Source organism: Notolepis coatsorum (genome assembly GCF_963971535.1).
Source record: "Notolepis coatsorum genome assembly, chromosome: 18".
NCBI classification, from domain to species: domain Eukaryota; kingdom Metazoa; phylum Chordata; class Actinopteri; order Aulopiformes; family Paralepididae; genus Notolepis; species Notolepis coatsorum.
Window position 1 is genome coordinate 78,663,813 of NC_140182.1, and position 25,089 is coordinate 78,688,901.

Genomic DNA, 25,089 nt, shown 5'->3' on the forward strand with positions numbered 1-25,089 from the left:
ATACATACATACATACATACATACATACATACATACATACATACAGCCCCACCCCCACCTAATAGACAGTCCCCTCCCCACCGTATGTAATGTATATATTCTCTCCCCACCGTATGTATATTTCTCTCCCACCCACCCACCCCCTCCTAATGTACAGTCCCCTCCCCATCATATGTATATACTCTCTGTCAGGATCTATGGGTAACAGTACTGTAAATTATTTGCATATCATATATGTCACAAATGTTACTATATACCTGTATGTCATGTATGTCCCTATGCCATAAATGTCATGATGTCATATATGTTGTGCATGTCATACATGTCACTATGAATTGAAAATGGGGGACCCTGATGTAAACAAGACAAACGTCTTTCTCTGGTCTGCATCCCCTTAACAATTGTGTGTATTGAGCCGTACTGTATTATTTGTACCCATTCTGCAATCTGTTAAATACAATTTTCATTAATTCATTCATTCACAGTCAGTAACACAGGACAAAAACACATTTCAACCCCCTCCCTCCCCTAATTATAATTTAAATTGACATTCACGTAAAAGTAAGCTTACTATTCTAATATTATATTCTTGTCTCCAACATGATGTGTTTCTTTTCTCTTCTTGATTGATTGATTGAAAACTTTATTAACAGATTGTAGAATGGGTACAGTACAGTACAGTACAGCTCAATAATTGTTAAGGGGATGCAGACCAGAGAAAGACTTTCGTCTTGTTTACATCAGGGTCCCCCATTTTCAATTCATCATAACATATATGACATACATGACATACAGATAGACAGTACTGCTACATCTATACATTTATGACATACCAGATTTGCAAATACAGTACTGTTTGTGATACGAAAAGAGTCCAGAAAAGAGAGTATATACATTTGACGTAGAAACTGTACATTGGAGGAGGTTGGGTAGGTGGGGTGGGGTTGGGGGGGTGGGGGGGACTGTACATTGGAGGTGGTTCGGTGGGTGGGAGGGGTGGGTGGGTGGGGGACACTGTACAACTGTACAAGCAAAACTGTACATTGGAATATTGACAAAACCATACTTTGTCATTTACTGTACATTGGAGGGGTTGTGTTAGGACATTTACAGGGGCTAGTTTCGAATTGCAGTCTCCCGTAGGTGTTCTTTGAGAGTGTTTTTGAAAGTGGGTAGTGATTCACATTCCTTTACAGCTTTGGGTAGGGCGTTCCACATTGATGTGGCATAATTGCTAAACGTGTTTAGTCCCTTGTTTGAGCCGAATCTGGGTTTAACATGATTTGTGGAGCTCCCTCTGGTGTTGTGATCGTGGTATTCACTGACCTTTAGGAAGTATTTTGACATGTACATGGGTACCTTGGTCGTGTAGTGTATCTTGTAGACCAGGCCCATTGCAAGTTGCTGTACTCTGTCGTCTACTCTAAGCCATCCTAGGTTGTCAAAGTGGGCAGGGGTGATCAAAGTCCTTTTAGCTTGGCCCTCAGAGCCCACCACTTCTAAATATTCTATATATTTTTTAAAGTGACATATAAAAACGCCACTGTGCGTGCGTGCACGTGTATGTGTGTGTGGGGGGGCCTCCACAAGAATCTGGCCCAGGGGCCTCTGAAGTCTTAATCTGGCCTTGGTTATACGGATACGGCGCTCGCGCGTTGCGACACACTATGTGGTTATTTTAATAACACGCAGCATTGCAAATGTGAATCCCGCTGGGATATTTTTAATGAATGAAACCTATCGGGCGTTTGGCTCTGATTAGTTTCATATTCTTCGCTGTTGATGTATTTGCTTAACGGAGCGCCCGGATTGTGTTTCATTCAAGCATAAATTGAAGCGTCTTTATGCGTGGACTGTGGATATTAATTACGAGGAATCTGAATCTGTGGATTGTTGAATTGTATCACTGTCACTCACACGTTATTGTGATATTGTAACTGGGATTAAAATGTCTGATGAGATGTGCTGTTTGACGGATTTGAGAAATTGAATGAGCCTTTGACGTTTTGATGAATTAATTTGAGAAAATGCATTTATCTGTTCAATCACTGTTATCTGATGATGAACATTAGGTGTCACTGGTATAAACCAAAGGTTAATCAATTCAATGCATGTATGGATGATGTCCGAAACAGATTAAAACCTGATTAATAGTGAAACTGTATAGCCTCCCTCCAAGCCTCTCTAACACTTATTTCGGGGGTCGCGCCTTGAAAACTTTGGGAACCATGTATTTATATATAAAGTACATGATACCTAAGCCGAGCGCATACAGTACAGATATCCTCATAAGTATCTATTATTTCGTATCAATTAGATACTCTTTGGGCTTGTTTGTATCTACTTATTCTGAAAGAGTTTAAAAAACACAACACCGTTCTGGAGAAAGTTATACTTGTCCTCCTATCAGGCATCACCTGGATCTGACATGTCATGAGTCTGCTTGGCTGGCGACGGTAGATCTCTCCAGCCTGGGAAAAGGGCAAAGTAGATCTCATGATCCCAAAAAGGTTGATCCCCCCCTGGTCTGACTGATCTCTCTTCACTGCAGCAAACAGTGACAGTTCTGAAGAGGAGATCTCTCCCAGGGAGAAGCAACAGAGGACCTCCAAAGGCCTTTCCGACCTCTGTGTCAAAAACCTCAAGCAGGCTGAGTTTGGACGCAGGGAGATAGAAATCGCACAGCAAGGTCAGTAAGTTGATGTATTTGTGTCCAAATGTGTCCATGTAAACAAATATTTTGTACATTTAATGTATCATAAGGTGCATAACTGCATATGTCCCATTTTACAATGGAAATACACCATTATCACAAACCAGATTCAAAACTGGAGGATAATACGTAACATCAACAAACAAAAAAATGTATCTACTGCCTATATTTATTTTCTTATCTAATGTAATACCTTATTCTTTACACTGTTTATTTTTCTCACATTTTTATATTCAGATTAAATTCTATTGCCTATATTTATCTCTCTGTGTCTCTGTGTCTGATATAGATCTCTCTCTGTGTCTCTGTGTCTGATATACATCTCTGTCTCTGTGTCTGACATACATCTCTGTCTCTGTGTCTGATATACATCTCTGTCTCTGTGTCTGATATACATCTCTGTCTCTGTGTCTGACATATATCTCTCTCTCTGTCTCTGTGTCTGATATACATATATCTGTGTCTCTGTGTCTGATATACATCTCTGTATCTGACACATCTCTGTCTCTGTGTCTGATATACATCTCTGTCTCTGTGTCTGATATACATCTCTGTCTCTGTGTCTGACATACATCTCTGTCTCTGTGTCTGATATACATCTGTCTGTGTAGCTGTGTCTGATATACTGTACATCTCTCTGTGTATCTGTGTCTGATATACATCTCTCTGTGTATCTGTGTCTGATATACATATCTCTGTGTCTGGTGTATACATCTCTCTGTGTACGTGTGTGAACCAGAGATGCCAGCACTGATGGTGCTGAGGAAGAGGGCGGAGGGGGAGAAACCGCTGGCTGGAGCCAAGGTGGTGGGGTGCACTCACATCACTGCTCAGACCGCAGTGAGTACACACACACACACACACACACACACACACACACACACACACACACACACACACACACACACACACACACACACACACACACACACACACACACACACACACCAATCCCTCAAATCAGCAGCATCACGCTCTCTCTCTGTCTGCCACTCAGCCTCCAGGTCTTTCACCACTGAGGTCTTTTTCTCAGTTAATCATCCAATTAAATGAGCTCAGGAAATCACCAGAGCAGCCAAATGATCCATTATCACCTTGAAGCGTGGTAGAACGCTGATCGTTTTAGGCTCTGCTGCTTCCCCTGCGGGCTTCAACATCCGGCCACGCGTTGAGAGAAAATGCATCTGGCTTTGAGTTCTGTTACTGCAAGCAAACACACTCAGATGTCCAAGTAGAAAGAAAAACAACGAGCGTGTGGCGAGATTGATCTCTCTTGAGACTGAGCTCGTTTGGTCTTTTAGCTAGTGATATTACAGTTTTTTTTCCCGATTGCATAAACACTCAAATGAAAAGTACCGGTATTACACAATTATCAAAACCTTACACTCAAGGAGCAAAACATGGGCCCAGACTTGCACCACTATAAGCACAATGTCAGCCTCACACTTTTGTGAAGTACACAGAGAATGTATGTGAATGTGCAAATATACAATACATTGACCAAACACTACACAAGACAACCAATGATGCAGATATACATTTTCTCTCCATATACCAAAATCAGTCAACAAAATCACAACAAAACATGTCCCAGTTTCCCATAAATTCTCTGGCTAGATCCAGCTGTACTCTATTTAATTTTTTTCTATTTTAGTTTTACTGTAATTGTAACCTGTACTGGATACAGTATTTTATGTTTGTCTGATATTTCCTGAGCTTACAGTGTTATGCACACTACTGTAGTAGCATGAAAACTGGTGTTTTGTTGTGATTCAGTGATACAGTACTCTAATCACTGAGAAGTAGAATTGCTAAAAGTGTTTTAGGTTAAGCACAGCAGTGTGTAACTGGTTCAAACAGAATTAAGTCATATGAAACGTGTGTTTCATATGGTAACAAAATGTGTTTTTTATAAATTAGTGTATAGTTTTTACAGGAGTGTTTAATTTAGCAAAGGATCTGAGGTGTTCTGTTAATTGTGTGTGTGGTTGTGCTAATTGTGTAGTGTTTTGAAACATCGGGCCCTGTTTTCAAAATCGTGCTTAAGCAATCGGAAAAGAACGTTAGTCATATTTTTATATTCAGAGTTAATTATATTGTTTACACTATTTATTTTTTCTCATATTTTTATATTCAGATCTAATTTTATTGCCTATATTTATAGTCTACTATTACCCTGCCCATACCTCCAATCCCCCCTCCACCATGCTGCTATGACACCAGAATTTCCCCAAGGGGATCAATAAAGGAATATCTTATCTTATCTTAGCATAAAAATATGTAACTTAGCCCTGCTATCCTTTCCTTATATTATAAATAATATGATTATCAAATGTTACTTTCATTCAAGATAGGACCAAAACTAATTTCTTATAATAATAATAATAATAATAATAATAATAATAATAATAATAATAATAATAATAATAATAATAATAATAATAATAATAATAATAATAATAATAATAATAATAATAATAATAATAATAATAATAATAATAATAATAATAATAATAATAATAATAATAATAATAATAATAATAATAATAATAATAATAATAATAATAATAATAATAAAGATGCTTCACACATGTTCAACGGCCTCCATGTGATATAGGTGTTGATGGCCTCCTTGTGTTATATGTGTTGATGGCCTCCTTGTGTTACAGGTGTTGATGGAGACTGTGTTATATGTGTTGATGGCCTCCTTGTGTTATATGTGTTGATGGCCTCCTTGTGTTACAGGTGTTGATGGCCTCCTTGTGTTACAGGTGTTGATGGCCTCCTTGTGTTACAGGTGTTGATGGCCTCCTTGTATTATATGTGTTGATGGCCTCCTTGTGTTATATGTGTTGATGGCCTCCTTGTGTTACAGGTGTTGGTGGCCTCCTTGTGTTACAGGTGTTGATGGCCTCCTTGTGTTATATGTGTTGATGGCCTCCTTGTGTTATATGTGTTGATGGCCTCCTTGTGTTGTAGGTGTTGATGGCCTCCTTGTGTTATATGTGTTGATGGCCTCCTTGTGTTACAGGTGTTTATGGCCTCCTTGTGTTATATGTGTTGATGGCCTCCTTGTGTTACAGGTGTTGATGGCCTCCCTGTGTTATATGTGTTGATGGCCTCCTTGTGTTATATGTGTTGATGGCCTCCTTGTGTTGTAGGTGTTGATGGCCTCCTTGTGTTATATGTGTTGATGGCCTCCTTGTGTTACAGGTGTTGATGGCGTCCTTGTGTTGTAGGTGTTGATGGCCTCCTTGTGTTATATGTGTTGATGGCCTCCTTGTGTTACAGGTGTTGATGGCCTCCTTGTGTTACAGGTGTTGATGGCCTCCTTGTGTTACAGGTGTTGATGGCCTCCTTGTGTTACAGGTGTTGATGGCCTCCTTGTGTTACAGGTGTTGATGGAGACTCTGTGTTCTCTGGGGGCTCAGTGTCGCTGGGCTGCCTGTAACATCTACTCCACTCAGAACGCTGTGGCAGCTGCCCTGGCTGAGGGAGGTATGTGTGTATTATTACAACCATGACCAATCGCAAGCTACTGTCCACTGGGTTGGATGAGGATTACAGTGTTTTTGTTCATGTTAGCTCATTTTCAATGCCCGTCCTCAGAGCAGGTTGGTTGGTTGGGGGGGGGGGGCTTGGGGAAGTAGGTGCCCTTGCTCAGGGGCACTTTGTCATTATTGGCCTTGAATAGGCAGCCTCCCAAACCAACTTACGGTACTTGACTGCTTTTACATCGGAATTTACCTTTCTCAAGCCCTGCCCTCTTTTCTTGATCCTCCTATTAACTGTCACTTTCCAGGAATTGGTCAATTCCTACAAGGTGTTGAGCCCTTAGTCATGCAAGGTCTCTCCTACCAGGCCCTCCTGGTGGGTTCCTGAGCTAAAATCAAAAGGCAACTGTGTTTTTGCAATTGCTGCTCCGCCTTATCAAATGAGTGACTCGTTTTAAGACGCTCCAGAAAACCTCCCTTTACTTGCGTGTGGTTTGCTAATCTGTAATAGATCTAGGGCTGACCCCAGGCGGCTAAGTGGCGCAGTGGGCAAGGCGCTCGCCACTAATGCAGGAGATGCTGGGTTCGAGCCCAGATCTCTGCATTGCTACCAGCTTGGCTGGTCGTTCATACTAACACAATTGGCAGTGTTAGGGGTGGGAAGCTGGTGGGTGGGGATCGGACGTTGTGGACAGCGACTCCTACAGGTCGGTTGGTGCACCTGCGCAGCAGAATCAGGAAGCAACGGGGGCGGCGTGTCCCTCCCACGCAGACCCTCGCCGCTGAGAGATCGCGCTGTGCAGGTGAAAAGATGCGACGGCTGCCTCCTCATGTACCAGAGGGGACACGTGATGCAAGGCTTCGTCCACATTGCAGCCGGCCTGTGGGAGGCATGGCCTAACAGCGTTCAAGACAGGGGAGGGTAGAATTGGACAATACGAAATTGGGATGGGATAAAAATAGAAAATGGAAGAAAAAAGTAGATAAATTTTTTTTTTAAAGATCTAGGGCTGACCCCGATTAGTTGAATAGTTGACTAATCGATCGAAAGGAGCCGTAGTCGACTGCCAACCTCTTAGTTGAATGCAATTTTTTTTTTAATTGTTCTTTTATTATTATTATTATAATATATTTTGTATCATTCTTTCCAAAAGCAAAGAGGCCTAAAAGCATGGCTAACGCTAATGGCGCGTATACCAGAGAGGCTAACTGCCTAAGAAACGGGCACAGAGGCACTGAAAGAGGATTTCACCCATCTAATGAACACACTAGACTAGACTAAATATCAAGATGTATCCATCAGTGGACCAATTGCATGCTTTTGCAGAGGACAAGAAGCCTCCAGTCGACTCCTTCAGACATTAAGCACCCCCCCACAGCCCAAATGGAATGATAAAAAATATATATAATTGGCCTATCAAAGTCGACTATACAAATCCTTAGTCGGGGACAGCCCTAAATAGATCATTATATCTTTTATTTCGTTTGTAGTGACTAGTATTTGTCATTGTGCAATTGCTTTTATTTCTCTCTCTAATGTTTCTATTTTGATGTTAGAGTTTGTGAAGCACTTTGTTACTTCATTATATTGAAAGGTACAGTAGTGTAAATAAAGGTTTACTTTACTTAATTGTATTGAAAGGTACAGTGTAAATAAATATTTATTTTACTTAATTGTATGGAAAGGTAAACTGTAAATAAACGTTTACTTTACTTAATTCTATTGAGAGGTACAGTGTAAATAAATGTTTACTTTACTTAATTGCTTACTTTCACCATTGATGATTTCTCACTCCTTATCAGGGATCTCAGTGTTTGCATGGAAGGGCGAGTCGGAGGATGATTTCTGGTGGTGTATCGACCGCTGTGTCAACCGGGAGGCCTGGCAGCCCAACATGGTACTGTGATGTGATGTGCTGTGCAACTGTGCGTGCTGTGATGTTATGTGCTGTGATGTGATGTAATGTGATGTGATATGATGTGATGTAATGTGCTGTGATGATATGATGTGATGTAATGTGCTGTGATGTGATGATGTGATGTGATGCTGTGCTGATGTGATGTGATGATGTGATGTGATGTGGTGATGTGATGTGATGATGTGATGATGTGCTGTGATGTGATGATGTGCTGTGATGTGATGATGTGATGTGATGAAGTGATGTGCTGTGATGAAGTGATGTGATGATGTGATGTGATGTGATGTGATGAGATGTGATGATGTGATGTGATGTGATGTGATGAAGTGATGTGATGATGTGATGTGATGTGATGTGATGTTGGGGTGTAAAAAGTACCCAGAAATTATACTTAAGTGAAAGTATGGGTACCGTCTCAAAATCGAACTCAAGTAAAAGTCAAAGTATCTGGCTAAAAACACACTTGAGTAAAAGTAAAAAAGTCCTACTTTTAAATGTACTTAAGTACTAAAAAGTTAAAGTAAACATTTTTTTTGAAAGGGATAGACCAGGGCCCTCATTCATCAACGTGGCGTAGAAAATGTTCTATTTCCACACGTAAGCACAGAATGTAGAATCAGTGCACGCACAGAAAAAACGGGATTCACCACACGTGCGTACGCAGGTTCTACGCACACCTGTCATGATGAATCTCACCTTGGCCCTGCGCCGAGGCTCGTGCACACTTTCACGTATTTGCATACCAAAACCGCCCCGATTAACCATATACGGTAATGGACACCCCCATGAAATGTGGAAGAATGGACTAAACCGAGGGTGTTGTACACTGTCGGATATTATATCTATTAACTTCCTAAAAGACCATTGCTGCCTGGACACCGCAAACACTAATAAAGACCATTAACCACTGTTTTGCCATTGCCCGTTAGTGTCATTAATGCATGCTGGAATAAGAATGCCTTTCTTAATTTATTTTTAATATTAATAATTATTATAATACAATAAAAGACAGCTCCGTCTTTTAATACACATATATTGTACAGTAACGTCAAATAAATACTACAGTCCCCGCTGAAATAAAGGTTCTGCACGCACATACCAGCAGTGATCTACAGCATAAAAGATAGCCACTTTATAATACTATTCTGAGTAGATAATTCATCTGTATCGCAACAGAGTCACGGATCTGGTCGGGGCAGGTAGCATTATGTCGGGAAAATCTTTATGAAATAAACAAAAGTGAATTAAGGAATTTAAAACGAAGTTTAGCATATTAAATCGTTTTATAAGCTTATAGCTTTTTTCGTGCTGATTTCAGGAGGGTCCAGCTGCAGAGCCGGAGAGCAACTCTCAGGGCCAAGATAGCACTTATACTATTTTGAGAGAGACAGCAGAGAGACAGACAGCAGAGCGACAGACAGACAGACAGACAGACACTGTTCCACAGTGTGTGTGTGTGTGTGTGTGTGTGTGTGTGTGTGTGTGTGTGTGTGTGTGTGTGTGTGTGTGTGTGTGTGTGTGTGTGTGTGTGTGTGTGTGTGTGTGTGTGTGTGTGTGTGTGTGTGTGTGTGTGTGTGTGTGTGCGTGCGTGTGTGTGACTACTAGTCTAATAGCAGAGACTCAGCCCCCCCCCCCCCCTCTGGACCACCTCCTAGTAGAGACTTCTCTAGGAAGAAGACGAAGATGAGGATTAAGGCGATACACTGCAGGTGAATAGGCAAATATACTTTTTTGTTAATTTTGAGATTTTGTTATATTTTGCTTCCTAAACATGTCTTCTATGAAACTAGTGACAATAAAACGTCAATAACACACATTTCGTTGTTCATTTTACTTCATTTTGCCTTATTGCATCCATAAATGTCCACATATTTAATGGGGAAGTGCCTCATTTGCATATATAAACATAAATTTCAGAAAACTTGTCTCTACTAGGAGGTGGTCCAGAGGGGGGGGGGGGGGGGGGTTCTCTACTGGGAGGTGGTCCAGAGGGGGGGGGGGGTCTCTACTAGGAGACTAGTGGTCACACACACACACTGTGGAACAGTGTCTATCTGTCTGTCTGTCTGTCTCTCTGCTGTCTGTCTCTCCGGCTCTGCAGCTGGACCTTCTCAAATAAGCACGGAAAAGCTTTTAAGCTCATAGCTCCAATTTGGGTCCCAAATTGCGGTACAAATGAAGGAGGTGTCTCGGGTAGTGGACTCTAGTTAATATTATGTTCTCTCTGCAATTAGACTGCCCCTCATTCATCCCTATCTGATGCTATCTCTGAAAACAGTTCCTGCGAGCGCAGTCAGTGCACCCCATAACGCTATATATATAAACCTGCATTCATTCGGAGAGAAAGACCTATTCCACATGCTATTTAGGGTTTGACAATAATTACACTAATATCGCTATTTCACAATGAACTATAATGAATTACGGGGGTCATACAGAACACGCGCCAGTGTCTTTATTTCCGCGTTGGAACGAATGCATGTACTGAACACACTGGCGCTGCTCTGATGGCTGCCTTTCTGATCGCTCCGACGAGACTGTGCTTTATTTTGTTAATTTTTATAGTATTAGGAGTTTTATTTGCACCAACTGTTGGTGCATTATATGTGTATGACCGTCAGTCAATCATTGACATTGGATTAAGAAAAACTTACCGTTTGGATTGCTCTCTGGATCGGATCGCTGAACAGCAGAAATGGCCCGCCGAGATCCTTTGTTATGCCGGCCATGGACAAGACCACCAGAAGCCGCCGCGAAGACGAGGAAAGAGAGCCGGGGTCCGGAACAGACTGAGGTCCAAACGACACAGAACCACATTGCCCAGCATATTGTTGGCCAATGTGCAATCGATAGGAAACAAATTGGACGACATCAGAGCAAGGATCCAATTCCAGAGGGACATTCGGGATTGTAACGTCCTCTGTTTCACAGAAACTTGGCTGAGTCCAGATGTCCCGAATCATGCAATAGAACCGGCAGACCATTTCTTCGTTCTCCGCAAAGACCGGACGGCATTAGAGTCACTAAAGAAGAAAGGAGGCGGCATTGCCTTCATGATAAACAAGGAGTGGTGCGATTTAGGCAACACAAAGGAAATGTCTAACCACTGCTCCCCAGACCTGGAGTTTATCACGATAAAATGTCGACCCTTCTTCCTCCCAAGAGAGTTAACGTCCATCATCCTCATCGGAGTGTACATTCCACCACACGCGAACACTGGGGTCGCACTTTCAAAACTTCACGACGAGGTAAACAAACTCCAAGCAGCTAATGTTGACGCGGCCATTTTGGTCTTGGGGGATTTCAACAGCGCGCGTCTTAAAACGGTGCTGCCGAATTTCTATCAGCATGTGACCTGTCCCACCAGAGGCGAGAACATATTAGACCATGTATACTCGCAATTTAAGAATGGGTACAAGTCACAGGCTCTTAGTCCATTCGGTAAAAGCGATCACGCCGCAATTTTTCTTTTGCCTAAGTATAAACAGAGTCTCAAGCGAACGCCGGTGGTCTCGCGAGAGGTTAAGCGTTGGGCCGTGACGTCAGTGGAGTCACTCCAAGCAGTGCTGGGAAGCACAGAATGGAGTGTATTCCGTGATAACACAGCCAATATTAACGAATACACCGAAACGGTGATTGACTATGTCTGTACTCAGGTAGAAGTAATAATCCCCACCACCAAAATTAATATCTACCCAAATCAAAAGCCCTGGGTAGACAAATCCGTCCGTGAGGCTCTGAAAGTGCGCACAACAGCATACAACACCGGGCTGGTGACAGGCAACATGGAAGAACACAAGATGGCAAGATACAACGTCAGGAGAGCAGTAATAGAGGCAAAACGGCGTTACAGGGATAAAGTTGAACTTCAGTTTGAACAGGCTGACTCTAGAGGCATGTGGCAGGGCCTCAGAACAATGACAGACTACAAAGGAACCCCCCTCAAACTGAACAGTGACATCTCCTTAGCAAATGATCTCAACTCCTTCTATGCGAGGTTTGAGGCTGTGAATAACAACACCAGCCTACAAACCACGGCAATGGGGGGGGGGGGGTCTGCTGATGGAGACTCAGTGTTCAGGGTAACAGAGCATGAGGTGAGACGGATCTTTAAAAAAGTGGATATCAGGAAGGCAGCAGGACCGGACGGCATCCCCGGCCGCGTCCTAAAAGTCTGTGCCGACCAACTGGCCCCGGTATTCACTGACATCTTCAACCTGTCCTTGGAACAGGCCGTCATCCCCACCTGTCTGAAGAAGTCCACCATCATCCCTGTACCCAAAAAATCTACGCCCGCTTGCCTCAACGACTACCGCCCTGTAGCCCTCACCTCCATAGCCATGAAGTGCTTTGAGAAGCTAGTGAAGGGCTACATCTGTTCCTCCCTCCCCATCAACCTGGACCCTCTGCAATTTGCATATCGCCCCAACAGGTCCACGGAGGACGCCATAGCCCATGTGCTGCACACAGCAGCATCACATCTGGACAAGAGGCAGGGGAACTATGTGAGAATGCTGTTCATCGACTACAGCTCAGCATTCAATACCATAGTCCCCTCCAAACTCATAGCCAAGCTCAGGGACCTGGGCTTGAACTATGACCTGTGCCAGTGGGTCCTGGACTTCCTGACGGGCAGACCCCAGGTGGTAAGAGCCGGCAACTGCACCTCCTCATCCATCACGCTCAACATAGGGGCCCCCCAGGGCTGTGTTCTGAGCCCCCTCCTCTACTCCCTGTACACACATGACTGCGTAGCACAGCGGAACAACAACACCATCATCAAATTTGCTGATGACACAGTAGTGGTGGGCCTGATCTCTGCCAACGACGAAAGGGCCTACCTGGAAGAGGTAGAGAACCTGTCACAGTGGTGTCAGGAGAACTGCCTCTCCCTGAACGTCAGCAAAACAAAAGAGATGATTGTGGACTTCAGGAGGTCGGGGGTCAAGGACTACAGCCCCCTCAGCATCGACGGGGCACCAGTTGAGAGAGTGAACAGTTTCAAGTACCTCGGAGCCCACATATCCGAGGACTTGACATGGACCACACACATTGACAGTGTTGTGAAGAAGGCACGACAACGCCTCTACTTCCTCAGGCGCCTAAGGAAGTTCCAAGTCAGTCAGAAGATCCTTAGGAACTTCTACTCATGTACAATAGAGAGCATCCTGACCGGCAACATCACCTCCTGGTTTGGGAATAGCACTGCACAAGACCGTAGCAGACTACAAAGAGTGACACGTTCAGCCGAACGCACAATTAGAGGGGGGCTTCCCACCCTCCAGAACATTTACAACAAGCGGTGCAAGGGGAAGGCTAAGAGAATTATTAAGGACTCGAGCCACCCGAACAACTGCCTCTTTGAACTGCTGCCGTCAGGCAAGCGATACCGGAGTCTTATGGCGAGCACAGAAAGACTCAGAAGGAGCTTCTATCCCCAGGCCATCAGGCTGCTAAACGAACAATAATCGCTAAACGAACAATAATCACTATGCAACAACCATCAAATGCACACAGCACACACACCCACACGCACACACTCACTCAAACAAACAACACACTGCAGCACCCACTCTCCACACTTTAGATCACACAAACACACTTACACTTTATATTTATTGATAAAGGATTTGCACTACAACTCGTACACCTACTGTGAATTGTACCTAAACTGCACCTCGTCCATTATGCCTTGCACTATATAGTATTGTATATTAGTACACTGCACAGTATTGTATATTGTATGGAAACTACGTCTACGAACATTGTACATATGTCTAAACTGAACACTGTGACCTCTTTTTTTTACTTCTAATTTTTACTATATCTTTATTTCATACTTATCTTGTCATGCACAGTCTCTGGAGCGCAACAGTAAGAAGCATTTTGTACAAAAGTATTCTGTACTTCTGTATGACAACTATTAAAGAAACTTGAAACTTGAACTTGAACTTGAGGAGCGCTTGTGCGTAGTAACGATATTCTACCACTGGGCGTCAGCTAAGTGTGCTCAGAGCTGTGCGTACACATAAGCACGAAGTCAAGTTCAAGTTGAAATTGATGAATCCCACTCTTTGCTTAGAAATGGTCGTACGCACAGGTTAAGCACATATCTGTGCGTAAGACACGTTGATGAATGAGGGCCCAGGTCTCAAACTCATTCCATCGTGGGCCAAGTTTTCATTTTAACTATACATTGCACCAGGTGAGTTAGTTGAAGAGGTGAGCCAATGTTTAGCTGGTGTTTAGGCAAGGCTGGAATGAAACCAAGCATACACTCTGCCCACAATGGAATGTGTTCTGCGATAGACAATGCTGAAATGAAAGAACAGAGGACACTTTTTTTGCATTAAAATTATTTAATGCACTTCTCCATTGAAGGTAAACTAACATGGACGGCATTCACATCACAGCATGAATAATATCACAATATTAAAAATAGAATGGTGCATCCTGAATAATATCACAATATTAACCACAGCATACTGGATTATCCTGAATAATATCACAATATTAAAGGCAGAATACTGGAGTACCCTGAATAATATCACAATATTAAAGACAGAATACTGGAGTACCCTGAATAATATCACAATATTAAAGACAGAATACTGGAGTACCCTGAATAATATCACAATATTAACCACAGCATAATGCGGATCTGACTGTCTATTCTTCTGATAGCAGGTGTTTAATCAAAGATCCCCGCTTTCTAGTGTTGCACAAGGACCAATCAGCATGGGTATGGGCGGGTTCATTTTCCATTGATGGGGATTTGATTGGCTGTTTACCTGCGGTCGCAGGATTAATAACGTTAATGTTAGTTCGGCCAGATAAACAATTAAAATATACTAATTAAAATGGTTGGACCTGTGAGATTTGTACTTTGTACTTTGTAGGTCTGCATTTTAAATGTAAGGAGTAAAAATTATGTTTTTTTTCTCTGAAATGTAATGGAGTAAAAGTACAAAGTATACAAACCTAATAATACTTGAGTAAAGTACAAATCCCCCAAAACAATACTTAAGTATTGTAACGAAGTACAATTACTCAAGTACTTTACACCCCATGTGATGTTATGTGCTGTGATGATGTGATGTGATGTGATGTGATGATGTGATGTGATGTGATGTTATGATGTGATGTGAGGTGATGTGAGGTGATGTGAGGTGATGTGATGTGATGTGATGTAGGGGTGTAACGGTACGTGTATTCGTCCCACGAATTTAGGGTACGGGCGTCACGGTGCGGTACGGGCAGCCATACGAAGAATACGTCTCATACCACTAGGTGAAACTAGGGTTGCACATTTTACAAATCTATGCTCAATATCTTTACTTTACTTTACACTGGCTTACATTGATCTTTTTTTTTTATCCACTTTTTCTCCCATTTTCTATATTTTTCTCCCATCCCAATTTCGTATCATCCAATTCAACCCTCCCCTGTCACGAACGCTGTTTCTTGCCTCCCACAAGCCGGCTGCAATGTGGACTAAGTCATACATAGCACAAGTCCCCTCCGGTACTTGAGGTAACAGCAGTCGCATCTTTTCACCTGCGCAGCTCGATCTCTCAGTGGCAAGGAGTAACGCGTGGGAGGCTCACGCTGCCCCCGACACTTCCTGATTCTACTGCGCAGGCGCACCAACCGACCTGTAGGAGTCGCTGTCCACAACACCCGATCCCCACCCATCAGTTTCCCACCCCCTAATATGGCCAATGTGTATTAGTATGAACGACCAGCTAAACTGAAAGCAAATGTGGAGCGCTGGGCTCGAACAGGCAAGCCCAGCGTCTCCAGATTTCGTGGCGAGCGCCTTGCCCACTACGCCACGTAGCCGCCCCTGCTTACATTGATCTTTAACGTTGAATATTAAGCTTGTATTGCCAAATGTAGATGATGAATAAAACATTGAAGCTTGTAAAGAAAGGCACGATCGATGACAAGTGGACACTACAGAACAAATTAACAACGCGCCCTGACACTCTGCACTGGGCCGTTTCTCCTCCCATTTACTAGTCTAGACTCTAGTACAGCCTATAGGTGTCCCTAAAACAAAACCACATATGTTTATTGTAACACAGCAGGGTCATTACAATTTTACAGTTTTCTTTAGTTTTCTTGTTCGCCCAATGATGTTAACCAATGGAAAGACACACACACACACACGCAAACACACATGCTTCTCTCTCCCGCGAACTTTCTCTCACAGGCACAGCTGATCGGAGAAAAAAAAGAAGCACTACATACTTTTCTGGACTGATCATCTGAGCTCCTCTCCAGTTGCTGCTACTGTGTTTAAATCCAAAATATTGATAAATCCTCTGCCATTGTTGTGTAACATGTCATCTGTTCTCTAGTCTTCTTCAGCCTTCACGTTAAGTTAAAATCTCTCTACAAGTGAAACTGAAGTTGTTAACACATTGACGACCAGCGTCCCGCCGATTTATAGGCCAGAGGACCGAGCGTTGTCAACAAACCGATGTACTTTCTAACAGCTATATATATACTTTATATTATTGCTATCTGTCCATTCTCATTGTCACTTGAGTGCATAAACCGTGCCTTCATAATGGCTTAAAGAAAATAAAAATCCATCGGTTGGTTGTCATTTTATAGCGGCGTTAATATAAGGTTTATCGCAGTTTTCGCCTAGTCTTTTTTCTGGGGAGCTAGATAATAGGCTAAATGCTAGTCACGTTATATCAAACGCCATTTCTGCTGTATATATACGAATGAAATAAAACAAACTGCGTAGCATCCGGACTATTACAGAGCATCTATGGATGAAATGGGGGCGGCGGGGAACGCCGATTACTATTATTGATTAGCAATACAGTGTGCGTTCACATAGCCATTTTCACTGATCGATCACGTTGCGTTTTAAAACGATGTCCAATCCAGCTGTAATTTGGGGGAATAGTATTCTACCGTCAGCCCATGTGATTGCCGGCAGCATTTCGTCATTAGTCATCGGAATCTGGTAGATCGATATTTCCATTGGTTGATCATAAATCCCATTATTCCAGGCTGAAATCTGCGTTCGGTAACGGGATCAAAGATGGAGTATGTTCCGCTGGGACCGAGGCTCATATGAAACGCCCACAGACAGTAACAAAAAAATTCCAATCGCCCTCAATGATACTGCAGTGGAGCGATGGCGCCCCTAAGCGGATCTGGCCGGTATTGCATGTTTCGAAAATCAAATATGCGGGTAGGTCCTGCAAGTCGATTGCGGACGTTAATAGCATTATTAATATGGAATAAAACAATAACAACTTGCCACGAGTTAACTCGTGGCTCTGGTCCACAACGCATGGCACCGAAACACGAGTTAACTCGTGGCTGGTCCCTATAGTGTTAAGAGGGCAGTAGGCAATTAATTTACTCAGTGGATGCCTGAACACAGAATTTAATAATAATAATTATAATAATACTTTTTTTTGTGATCAAATTTTTTTATTTTCAATTTCAACAAACAACAACACAACATCAACAATAACACAACATCAACAATAACACAACAACAATAATAATAATAATAATAATAATAATAATAATAATAATAATAATAATAATAATAATAATAATAATAATAATAATAATAATAATAATAATAATAATAATAATAATAATAATAATAATAATAATAATAATAATAATAATAATAATAATAATAATAATAATAATAATAATAATGATAAGACAATAAGAAATAATAAATACTTATTACTTATAGATCAAGACTAATAATACAAAATACAAAATACCAAGTAAAAAAAAAAAAAAATCATGAAGACATAAACACTCGTTCGCTTGTGAAATTGGTGATGCTCCAGTGGTTTGTCCCACGGAACCCCATGTGCCTTCAGTGCTGCCCTCATTTGTAAATAAAAGAAAAAGGAGGTTCCGGGGAGATCGTACCCGTTGGATAGATCCTGGAAAGAGTGGAGACCAGAGTTGTTATCGAAGATATCCTCCAGTGTGTGAATGCCTTTCTTCTCCCACCTAGGAAATCGAATAGGCTGTTGTCCAATAAGAAGTAGACTGTTATTAAATAGAGGAGAGCGTGTATGCCATCGATGATGGTTAGTACACAATTTCTGGGTGTCACGCCATGTCTGGATCAGGGGCGGGGCTAGGGGGTGGCTACTTGGGCTCAAGCCCTGAATGTTTTCTGAAAAGCCCCGAATCTATTTAAAAAAAAAAGAAAAAAATTATAATTTTTATTTTTTTATGACAATTCATCATTGTTACATGAAAATATGTTTGCACCAGATTTAGCAGAAGCTAATTTCCATCTGTGGTCTATCCAGCTGCTAACTATTTGAGTGAGTTAAGTCTTATGGTAGACTCAGACCTAAGCTTTAAATCACAATCAACAAGTTGACAAAAACTTAATTCTTCCACCTTAGAAACATAGCTAAAGTACGGCCATTTATAAATCAAAAGGACGCTGAAAACCAGATCCATGCCTTTATCTCAAGCCAACTCTAGTACTGTAATGCACTCCTTACCGGCCTCCCGAAAAAATACGATGATAACTATTTTATTGCAATGCACTATTGCATTATTTTATTCTATTTTACTAACTATTTTATTGCACTGCACTATTTTACTTTGTATCAGTGAATCATAGACGCCTGGCCATAAGAGCATTCGGAGCATCTCTGCTCTCCCACTATTGAACTTGGGGGAGCAAAGGTATGCTCTTGCTCCACCACTTTTTGATCATATGAAAAATATGATATATCCCCCCCCCCAATATATAAATCGAACCATAACTACGTTATGGTTAACTGAGTTTTATAGTGAAAAGAGCAGCTTTATTGGTCAAGATTGAAGGCTCTATATTGCAGGAAATTGCACGTACAGGTTCATTAAATTCAAAAAAAAATCTGCCGTGGAGGGGGTCGTGCCCCCCTCCAAACCACCCCTTGCCTGCCAAAAAAAAAAAAAAAAAAAAAAAAATGGCACCTATCTGGGCTAAGCCCCGGATCTCCTACAATCCTAAATCCGCCCCTGGTCTGGATCACATGTGTGATAAGAGGGCCAAATCGTAAATTGCATTGCTTAATCGAAATGTTGGTATACACAACATCCTGAAGTCTATACATGGATACTACTTCTCCTCCAATGGTCGCCATCATACGGCTGCCTGTGAGTCAAACCAAGTAATCAACGGTCTCAAAGAAAAAGCTTGAAAATTATATTTGAGGTCTGGAAACGCTAAACCCCCGTCAAGTCTCCTCCTCTGGGCAGTGGATCTCTTTAAACGTGGACGTTTGTTGTTCCAAACGAATATGTATGAAGCTGAGTGCAGTTTCTGCCAGTAACCAGGGAGCATGGAGCTGACAAAGTTAACTCTAGGCAAAATATAAATTTTAATTATTGACGCGCGGGCTTGTAATGAGAATTTTTTATTTTGACCATCTGTTGAAGTCATTTGTAATCTTGTCACCTAAGCTGGAGTAATTATATCTTACCGTCTGGTTAATAGTAGGAAATATTTCAATCCCAAGACATTTAAAATTCTCCACCATGAGTATATTTGCAGGAAGGGTGGTAGACTTTGCAGCCTCATTAAGTGGTAGAAAGGCGGATTTTGGCCAGTTGATCTTAAAACCAGATAGACTGCCAAATCATCTATTACGCTGAGAAGATGAGGTAGAGAGATAGCGGGGTTCTGCATAAATAAAAGTACATCATCTGCGTATAAGCTGATATGGTGATGTGTGCCCTGAATTGAAACAGGAAGTATAGTCTGGGACTGTCTTATGTATTGAGCTAGAGGTTCGAGAGATAAGGCGAACAGTCCTGGACTAAGAGGACAACCCTGCCTAGAAGACCGTGAGACAGAAAAGAGTGGCGAGCAGAACTTCCCTGTCAAGATCATAGCTGATGGCTCTGTATAGAGAACTTTGATCATATGAATGAACCCTTCACCTAACCCCATCCTTCTAAGAACTGCCCATAAATAAGACCACTCCAATCTGTCAAAGGCCTTCATTGCGTCCAAAGACATGACAGCTGTAGGGGTCACGACATCCTTGCTGGCATCAATTACGTGAAGTAACCATCTGATGTTGTCGGTAGCTAGGCGTGTTATGATTCAAGGTAGGAGTTGAGTCCAATAGTAGAAGGTAATAAGGAGACAGAGATGTGGTTGCTCTTCTCAAACATACGTGTTCTTTTATTATCAGAATCACTAGAGCAAGATACTGTAACGATAACGAATAAGTAGCCAGGCTACAACGGAGGGTAAAGAAGGAAAAGATAAACTAAATAAAAACAGCAAAGACAAGAGGTCCCACTACTTGTCCGTGGCCGACTGCTCGCAGTAGTTCTGTTGAAGATCCGACAACAGACAGAGAAACAAGGGATTACTATAAAGGCAAACTCCCAGCAAACCACACGCAGTAATTAGTGACAACAAACCACAGGTGACAGTCAATCAGTGCTATGACAGAGAACAGGGTGAAGTACTCCAGAATGGCAGTAGGGTTTCCACTCCTGGGAGAGGACAGCAACCCAGAACGTTACAGGCGGCCTCTTATAAAGCCAGTTTGACCAGGGTGAACCAGGGATGTCATATGTCTTTGAACCTTGGCATATAGCTTGAGGTCGGCTCCGAGGAGACTTAGGGGCCTATAGCTGCCACAATCAGTGGGGTATAATTATAATAATTATTATAAATATATAATAATAATTATAAATATTTTTTTTCTGTTGTACCGAACTCGTACCGAACCGTGACCCCAATACCGAGGTACGTACCGAACCGTGGCTTCTGTGTACCGTTACACCCCTAATGTGATGTGATGTGATGTGATGCAAGGTGATGTGATGTTGTGATGTACACAAAAACAACTCACTAGTTATCTGCCATACAGGCTTCTTAGCTGTATACTGTAAATGGTAAATGGCTGCATTTATATAGCAGTTTTTATCCAAAGCGCTTTACAATTTGTTCCTCACATTTTACCCATTCACTCACACATTCACACACCGATGGCAGAGGCAACCATGCAAGGTGCCAACCTGCTCATCGGGAGCAGTTACAGGTTAAGTGTCTTGCTCAAGGACACTTCGAAATGCTGCCCAGGAGGAGCGGGAATCGAACCGGGAACCTGCTCTACCTCCCGAACCACTGTCGCCCCCCCATAGTATAACTAACTATAAAGCTGTATATACCATATTTATACTGTATATATCTTACTGTATATATATATATCCACATCTGTCTGTACATACCTGCATATAATCCTTTTTGCATATCTGTAGATACTATATCTATCTGTACATTCCTTACCTACTCTTACTAGTTACACTGCTGGCCAGTAAGACTTACTACCATAGTGTATTTATACCTGTATCACTATACATATTAATACTACAACTACATTGTATATTACTATTGCACTTTACTGTTACATTTGCACTCCGGTTGGGTGCCAAACTTATTTTCGTTGTACTGCACTTGTGCTGTATGATGACAATACATTTGAATCTAATCGAATCTAATACAAGTCATTGCTGATGATGATGATGATGATGATGATGATGATGATGATGATGATGATGATGATGATGATGATGATGATGATGAGCTGATGTTGATGATGATGGGGTGGAGTGATGGAGGTTGTTATAAGTGGTTGTCTCTTTCAGATTCTGGATGATGGAGGAGACCTGACCCACTGGATCTATAAGAAATACCCCAGTCTGTTCAAGAAGATCAAAGGTGTTGTGGAGGAGAGCGTCACTGGGGTCCATAGGTTGGTTTTCTAGTAGTTCTGCCTTTTAAGGGCTGCTGGCTGTGATTGGCAGACTATTCTGACAGCATCACTTCCTCTCAGGCTGTACCAGCTGTCCAAGGCAGGGAAGCTGTGCGTTCCGGCCATGAACGTCAATGACTCGGTCACCAAGCAGAAGTTTGACAACCTTTACTGCTGCAGAGAATCCATCCTGGACGGGTAGGAATACCTTTGTAAACCAGGCAACCACATAAAACACTGACACAGCATAATAATACAGCACAATGGTGCAGTATTGGAGTGTAGGGTTGAGTACTGTTCACTCGTACCAGTACCAGTTCCTGGAATTTCGTTACTTAACTCTCTCTGTAATAATCTTTTTTTATTTCAGTTGTAAAAAGACATTTAAATAAGTCCAAACTTCGCAATTTCAACATGTTTAGAACATGTTGTTATTTATTGTTGTAACACACTACACAAAATAAATCGCATGATCATGTATTGTGTTTTTAAATGTTTAAATATCAACATTATCTGGCCATCCTCAGTAAATATTATCAAACTCCTCTGTGACCTCGTCTGGTCTTTCCAAAGACCCAAGAGACGGGACAGTAATATATATATTTGTGGAAAAGGCTTTCTCTTGTCTAGAATATTACACTCTTATACTAAACTAAAGGTATACCAAAATTTGGTACCGATTGATCTAGCGCAGTGGTTCTCAACTGGTGGGTCGTGACCCAAAAGTGGGTCGCAGGACCATTTTGAGTGGGTCGCGGATGTGTGTAAAAAAAATATATATATACGTTACCTATGGACATACGTTTCCCATGACGCAGCGCGGGTGCAGTAGCCGTTTGCTGCCAGCGTTGTCATGACAGTAACACTAAAGTCGTCACATCAGTTATCGCTCATTGATTAGAGCATTTGTAAACATGGTGAAACGCAAATACGACACCGACTACATTAAATATGGGTTTTCTTACATTGAGGACAAAAGAGAGGGACCAAAACCTCAGTGTGTTGTGTGCAGTGAAGTGCTAGCACATGAAAGCATGAAGCCATCAAAAATGAATATTCTTGGCGCCCAAGTGGCGAACCACGTAACATGCTGCATCGCGGCACGGTCGACCCGGGTTCGATTCCCAGACCCGGCGGTCCTTGCCGAATGGCGTCTATACTTTCCACAAGCGAGTTGTTCTTCCGCGTTGCTCTGATTGGCCACTGACCGCCCCTGCCTACGCTAGTTATGAGCGTAGCATAACTAGAAATAATAATAATGCGAGAGCGAGCAGAGAGGGGGAGAGCGGAGAGTGAGCCTCGCACACACGCACTTTGAAATGGGTATCACAGTAGTACGCCCTACTGTAGAACATGACATATTAGCATGACATCTGATTTATTAATGCCAATACTAAAGATTCGGGACAAACGCAATTGGCACAAGTGTAAATCATGGATTAGTCACTCAGTTTTAACATCCACTGACTTAGCTCAACTCGTTCGTCAGCTGGCTGTGGAGCCTATGGTCACAAGTTTGAATCACTTAGTTCAATTTTTTTTTTTTTTTTTTACGTTTAATTAATTTATCCACTCTGGTTGGATGGTGTGTATGTATATGTATGTATTGTGCTGTATAATGACAATACATTTGAATCGAATCTCATTTTGAAATCGCTACCTGTTGAGTGGATCACCATGGTGCAATGCGCTCACCTCCGAAGCTGTCTGACTGTCGTGTCCAAATCCAGCGTAGCGATTTCAAAATGAGATTTGATTCAAATGTATTGTCATTATACAGCACAATACATACGCATACATACACACCATCCAACCAGAGTGGATAAATTAATTAAACGTAAAAGAACTTGTGACCATAGGCTCCACAGCCAGCTAACGAACAAGTTGAGCTAAGTCAGCAGATGTTAAAACTGAGTGACTAATCCATGATTTACACTTGTGCCAATTGCGTTTGTCCTGAATCTTTAGTATTGGCATTAATAAATCAGATGTCATGCTAATATGTCATGTTCTACAGTAGGGCGTACTACTGTGATACCCATTTCAAAGTGCGTGTGTGCGAGGCTCGCTCTCCACTCTCCCCCTCTCCGCTCGCTCTCGCATTATTATTATTTCTAGCGTAGGCAGGGGCGGTCAGTGGCCAATCAGAGCAACGTGGAAGAACAACTCGCTTGTGGAAAGTATAGACGCTGCCGAATGTCTTCACCTGCTCTGTCTCCCATTTCCTCATCTCCCTCTCCCTCTACCGGACTGCCCGGTAGTAAAAACGCAATAAAAAATCTACAAAAACATATACGTTTTTTTTTAATATATTCTTCAAGTTTCAAGTTTCTTTATTAGTTGTCATACAGAAGTACAGAATACTTTTATACAAAATGTTTCTTTCTGATACGCTCAAGAGACTGTGCTAGACAAAAAAGATAAGTATAAAATAAAATAAGTATAGCAGTATAAAATAGAAGTCACGTACGTAGACACAAGTGTTCAATATGTACATATGTACAATGTTCAATGCAAAGTAGCGCACATCCGTGCATGTGCGTGCACGCGCTTCTGCTCACAAAAGCTGGTTGCACGGTGTGCAACCCCGTCCCATGAGCAACGCATCCCTGCCTGTAATTCAAGAGAAATCTGCCTTCTGTAGTTCTCTGTAGATCAGTTGGTAAAGCATGGCACTAACGATGCTGAGGTTGTGGGTTCGATCCCATGGGACTACATATACTGAGAATCTATGCACTCGGCGGCTGATTGGCGCAGTGGGCAAGGCGCTCGCCTCTAACGCAGGAGACGCTGGGTTCGAGCCCAGCTCTCGGCGTTGCTACCGGCTGGCCGGTCATTGAATGAATGAATGAATGAAAACTTTATTTAACAGATTGCAGAATGGGTACAATACAGTACGGCTCAATACATACAATTGTTAAGGGGATGCAGACCTGAGAAAGACGTTTGTCTTGTTTCCATCAGGGTCCCCCATTTTCAATTCATATAGACATTTATGACATACATAACATACATGACATTTATGGCATAGGGACATATAGGTATTTAGTACTGATACATTTGTGACATAGGCGGTATTCAAATATACAGTACTGTTACCCCTAGATCCTGACAGAGTATATACATATGATGGGGAGGGGACTGTACATTAGGAGGGGGTGGGTGGGTGGGAGGGGAATATA

At 42.1% G+C, this 25,089-nt stretch overlaps 1 protein-coding gene across 4 annotated transcripts in view; it reads left to right on the top strand.

Annotated features, from left to right (window-relative positions):
• LOC311245043 (S-adenosylhomocysteine hydrolase-like protein 1) overlaps positions 1–25,089 on the top strand; it is a gene marked incomplete at its 3' end in the record, with an annotated part of 115,803 nt that overhangs the window by 38,114 nt on the left and 52,600 nt on the right. For 3 of the 4 annotated variants that reach the window (XM_084334801.1, XM_084334803.1, XM_084334802.1), the window contains exons 4-9: positions 2,552–2,689; positions 3,453–3,553; positions 6,109–6,211; positions 8,011–8,105; positions 21,801–21,907; positions 21,989–22,105. In XM_084334801.1, the coding sequence (XP_084190927.1) occupies positions 2,552–2,689; positions 3,453–3,553; positions 6,109–6,211; positions 8,011–8,105; positions 21,801–21,907; positions 21,989–22,105 (661 nt within the window). The remainder of the gene's footprint in view (positions 1–2,551; positions 2,690–3,452; positions 3,554–6,108; positions 6,212–8,010; positions 8,106–21,800; positions 21,908–21,988; positions 22,106–25,089) is intronic. The other variant, XM_084334804.1, reaches the window with a different exon arrangement.